Below are 4680 nucleotides of genomic sequence, written 5' to 3' on the forward strand. Positions count from 1 at the left end.
ATATCAGCCTCATTCTTCTTAACAGTCAAGCCCACATCCCTCCTCCTCCAGACCACTGGCTTGATGACAGTCAGGTGACACCAGGTGCTTCACGAGAAGCGTCCATTATACTTACACAGCAGGTAGCTGAGAATGACCCCAGGAATGTAACTTCCCAAGACGGTGAAAAATGTGCAGACGCTGCAGACCAGAAGACAAAACTGCAACCAAAAAAAGACATGAGATGGTTACACCACCAAGATCTGTCAGAGCACTGCGAGTGTGCACGCGCGTGTTCCCCTCCCCTCCCCTCCCCTCCCCTCCTCCTGAAAGATGTAAGGCCTTGGAAACCCCGTAGGGCAGATGTGTGTGTACTATTGGGTTCCCTGAGCGGGCGTCCACTCGATGGCAGTGGATTTTTATTGTTCATTTGTTTTTGGTGAGATGTGAGTTATTTCTGTGAGATGTGAGCAATGAGGCTAAGAGGAAGAGTTTTTAATGTGGTTTTGTACTTTGGCCCTGATGACTGACTCCTCTGTCCAACCAGACTTAGTGGACTTTATCAGTCAAAAATGGGTCCTTGTTTACCGACCAATGATGTTTTTTGAGGGCTCAGGGGCTAGGATCGGTAACAGAGAGCAAGGAAGCACATTCATCAAGCATGCAGCGGTATGGCTGTCAGGTACAGAGAAGAAAAGAGGACAATATTCACAGAAATTTCTCATAATAAGCATCACTTATTGGTGATCACAGCCTGGTAACCTAATCTCCAACTTCAAACTACTTCAAACTACCCATCAAAATTCACAAGCCAGAAAAAAACCAAAACAAAACAAAACATGTCACAGGAATTAGAGGCATTTACACAAATTTAAGGATAATTTGCACAGCTCTTAATTAATTTCCTGGGATTAAATCTACTAGCTATCCAGGCCAGGCAGACCCCTCAAAGGATACCATTTGTATGCCCCCTAGAACCCACCTGCCTTGGAATAAAACATCCACTGGCAAATGTGAACCATTATTTTCCTTCCTTGTGGTCAGTGTTACCCAAGTTATCACTATCACCCTTGGTTGTTTTAAGGAATGAATTAAATGAAAGAATTTTTTCTTTTACTTTTCAAAAAGAAAAGCAAGTTGGGGGGAGGGGTGGCAGGGAGAAAAGTGTAACAATGAATGAATGGAAATCCAAAGTCTCTGTAAACTTTCATTAAAATCAATTTTTAAAAAAAGAATAAAATATTTTCATAAAATTTATGCAATTTTCATAAAGGAGCATCAAGACAGAAACATTTTCTCCATAGCATCTCCATCTGATTTCTACTCCACACCCTAGTTAAGAAGCTGCACTGCAATCCCAAAGGCATGATGTTCGAATCCACCAGATGTTTTGCAGGATGGGCAATGTCCTCTCACGCGATTAACTGCCTCTGAAAACCTACTGGAGGGTCAGCTATGGGTTGGTTCTGACTGGACAGCACACAGAATCAACTGGGGACTAAAGAGAGGGACTTCACATGCTGCATTCCCATGCTCTTCTTTCAAAAAAACTGGCAGTCAAGAAAGCTGAGCTGTGAGAGGAAAGTTTCGTGGAGGGCTCTGGCCATCCAGATGGTAACATCAGAGCTGCCCGAATACTAAGGACATCCATGCACTTGTGTCTGCGTGCTTCACACTGTGACAAAAACGTTCATGCCTGCTGCATTTCATCTTTGCAAAAGACGCCCACTCCATTCATTTCATTTCCAAGAACACTTTTATCAAAGGCTTTCTTTCAAATCAAAATCACACCTGAATATTTACTTGTTAGACTGAAAGTGACACTGACTCCCTTCCCTCAGCAAATCCCCTGAGAGGACGGCGAGTGTGTCTCGTGTCTCTCCCCATAGCCTCAGAAACCGGCTGGATATTACCAACTGGCTGAAAATAGTAATCGTTATTTATTTTAACTCTTGAGTCTAATATATGTACATTGTTGTTGTAGTTGTTGTTGTTGTGTACCACAGATTCAGAACCAAACCATAACTGACCCTCTGGTGGGTTTTTAGAGGCAGTTAACTGCATGGAGGAGACTGCTTATTCTTTTCCCACAGAGTGAGTGGTGGCCTCGAACCATGTGCCTTCAGGATTGCAGCACAGCTTCTTGCCACTAGGCCACCAGAACTCCACTATATGTATGTAAAATGCAGTAACACTTGCATATTATGAAGTCAGGGGTCTTCTATGTCAGCATATTTTCATTTCTGTATCTTGTGGATGGCAGGGTTTGCTTGTTTGGGTTTTTTTTTGCGTGTTTTTTTGGGGTGTGTGTGTGTATGTGTGTGTTTATGGCACTCATTCCTAGTATTTCATATTCATAAAGAGCTCTGGTGGCTGAGTGGTAAGGAGTTGTGCTGCCAATGCAAAGGTAAGCTGTTCGAGTCCACCAGAAGCTCTGCAGGAGAAAAATGGGCAATCAACTCCCATTCACTTTACCGCCTCTGAAAATCTACTGGAGGGTCGGCTATGGGAATTTTTTACTTGAAGGTACACAACAACCACCAGCATTCATGATGCAGGACTCCCTTACTGCCCATCACTGAAGTGATCCTAAATGCTTGGAGACAAATTATATAGCACAGACTAAAGCTGCATCACAGGATTTTCAAGGCTGTAAAAATCTCATACTTGGAGTACGTTAATAGGAGGGGTCAGTCCCTAGAAAAGGACACCATGCTTGGGAAAGTAGGGGGGTCAGAGAAGTGGAGGAAGACCCTGAATGAGGTGGTCTGGCACCGTGACCGTAACACTGGGCTTAATGAAACATCCAGAGACTGTGAGAATGGCGAAGGGTCAGACAGGGCTTCGCTCTCGTGTATAAATTGTCGCTAGGAGTTGAGCCGACTCCAGAGAACCCTGAGAACACCAATCATCTTTATGGGAACATCGTTCTCCCATGGAGTAACTACTGAGTTTGAGCCACCTGCTGCTGTTAGCATTCCAGCATTTAACCCACAGTACCCCCAGGGTTCGTTTCTGTGCAGTCTGTGGGACCTGCAGAAGCAGGCACAGTGTTGGTCCAGATCAGGGGCACTTGCCTTGCCGGGGCTCTGCTGCTTAAACAGAGCCATTTCTTGGAGAAACAGGCTGAAGTTCACCCATGATTCTGCAATGCAGTGGCTCAGTCTGGGTCTTTCCTCTGGCTTGGAATTGACAACTTCCCAGCTGAAACGAGAAAAAGAAAACAGCTATAATCGTTTAACAGAATAGCGTTAGTTAGTCTTGCAGTATCCACTGTGTCAGTGCAACACTGCTCTGTGCTGAGGATTCACGGCCTGGGGTGAGTCTTGGGCACTCGAGCAGGAGCGAGCCAAGCAAATCCGCATCGTGGAAGACAGTGACAGGACGGTCATCCGGTTCCAAGCTGGGAGATGCTGGGAGAGGGAGGGAGTTCAGATGGTTGTGAGGGGACACTTAAGAGGAGCTGACATAAGAGTCTGGAGAATCCTAGACACAGAGCCTGAAACAGAGCACATGTGAAGATCTTGGTGTGGGAAGAAGCCTACTGGGAGCCCCAATGTGGTTCTGGGAAAGTAACACAGACGAAGCTAACAGCAGGAAGGCAAGGGGGAACCTCAGGTCAAACATGACCGAAAGGACCGAACCTTTTAAAGAAAAAGCTCAGCATTAAACATAAACTATTAATGGACAAATAGCTAAGTCTTGAAGAAAGTATAGCCAGAGTGCTCCTTGGAGGCAAAGATGATGAATCTTTAAACATGAATCTTTTTTATTGTGTTTTACACTTTCCTTCATTCCCATTGTGTTCCATACACTCATTTCCATACACTGTGTTTTATTAAGCCTCATTGAACTGTGCCCACCATCACCCCATGTTTTCAGGACCATGACGGATCCTTCCCAATCTTAAATCAAACATTAATACTGTTGCTGTTGTTGTTCTTAGTGACCCTCGAGTCAACAAAAGCTGACAGTAGCCCCTGTGCATAACAGATGCAAACCCTGCTCCATCCTGAGGCGCCGTCCTCATCTCTGATACCTTTGAGCCCATGGTTAAAGTCACTGTGTCAACCCTTCTCCTTGAGGGTCTTTCCTGTGGGCTCTCCAGACCTTCGCCAGTTTGAGATCTCCTTCCAGAGACTGACCTCTATTGACAACACTTCCAAAGCACGTGGGACCAATCACCATCCACGCCTCTGAGGAGCCCTGTTTGCCCTCCCTCCGTGACAGACGTGTTTGTTCGTTGACAGACCACGGGATATTCAATAATCTCCTCAACACGACCATCCAAAGGTGCGGAACTGCCTACACTGCGACTACTGCTTCCCCCTGATAACACGGGCATAGTAAGCAAGGCCCAGTCTCACCTGCCTCAGTTCTAAGGAACATGCCGCTTGTACTTCGAAGCCTGATTTGTTTTTCTGGCAGTTCATGGCATACTAGACACCAACTCAACTCAATTCACTGCTATATTGTTGCTTCCAACTGACAGGAAACCTCCATTCCATTTCCAAGGCTGGAAATTGTAATAGGTAGAAACTACTCATTTTTCTTCTGAGGAGCAGATGGTAGATTTGAACCAGTGGAGTCACCCAGTCTTTTGTTTACAAGGGCAACTCATTACATATAATGTCCCCCAGAACTTCTATACCTATACATTAGACATGTTGTTGTTGTTGTTATGTGCCGTCGAGTCGCCTG

The 4680-nt window shown here is 45.3% G+C and overlaps 1 protein-coding gene across 1 annotated transcript in view; it reads right to left on the minus strand.

The window, feature by feature from the left end:
• FAM134B (family with sequence similarity 134, member B) overlaps positions 1-4680 on the minus strand; it is a 208669-nt gene that overhangs the window by 7118 nt on the left and 196871 nt on the right. The window contains exons 4-5 of the mRNA XM_006895012.1: positions 3057-3183; positions 116-200 (exon numbers count right to left, since the gene is read on the minus strand). Coding sequence (XP_006895074.1) covers positions 116-200; positions 3057-3183 — 212 coding nt within the window. The remainder of the gene's footprint in view (positions 1-115; positions 201-3056; positions 3184-4680) is intronic.

Source organism: Elephantulus edwardii, unplaced genomic scaffold, assembly GCF_000299155.1.
Source record: "Elephantulus edwardii isolate Elephantulus edwardi_28Jun2011 unplaced genomic scaffold, EleEdw1.0 scaffold00153, whole genome shotgun sequence".
In the NCBI taxonomy this organism is placed as follows: domain Eukaryota; kingdom Metazoa; phylum Chordata; class Mammalia; order Macroscelidea; family Macroscelididae; genus Elephantulus; species Elephantulus edwardii.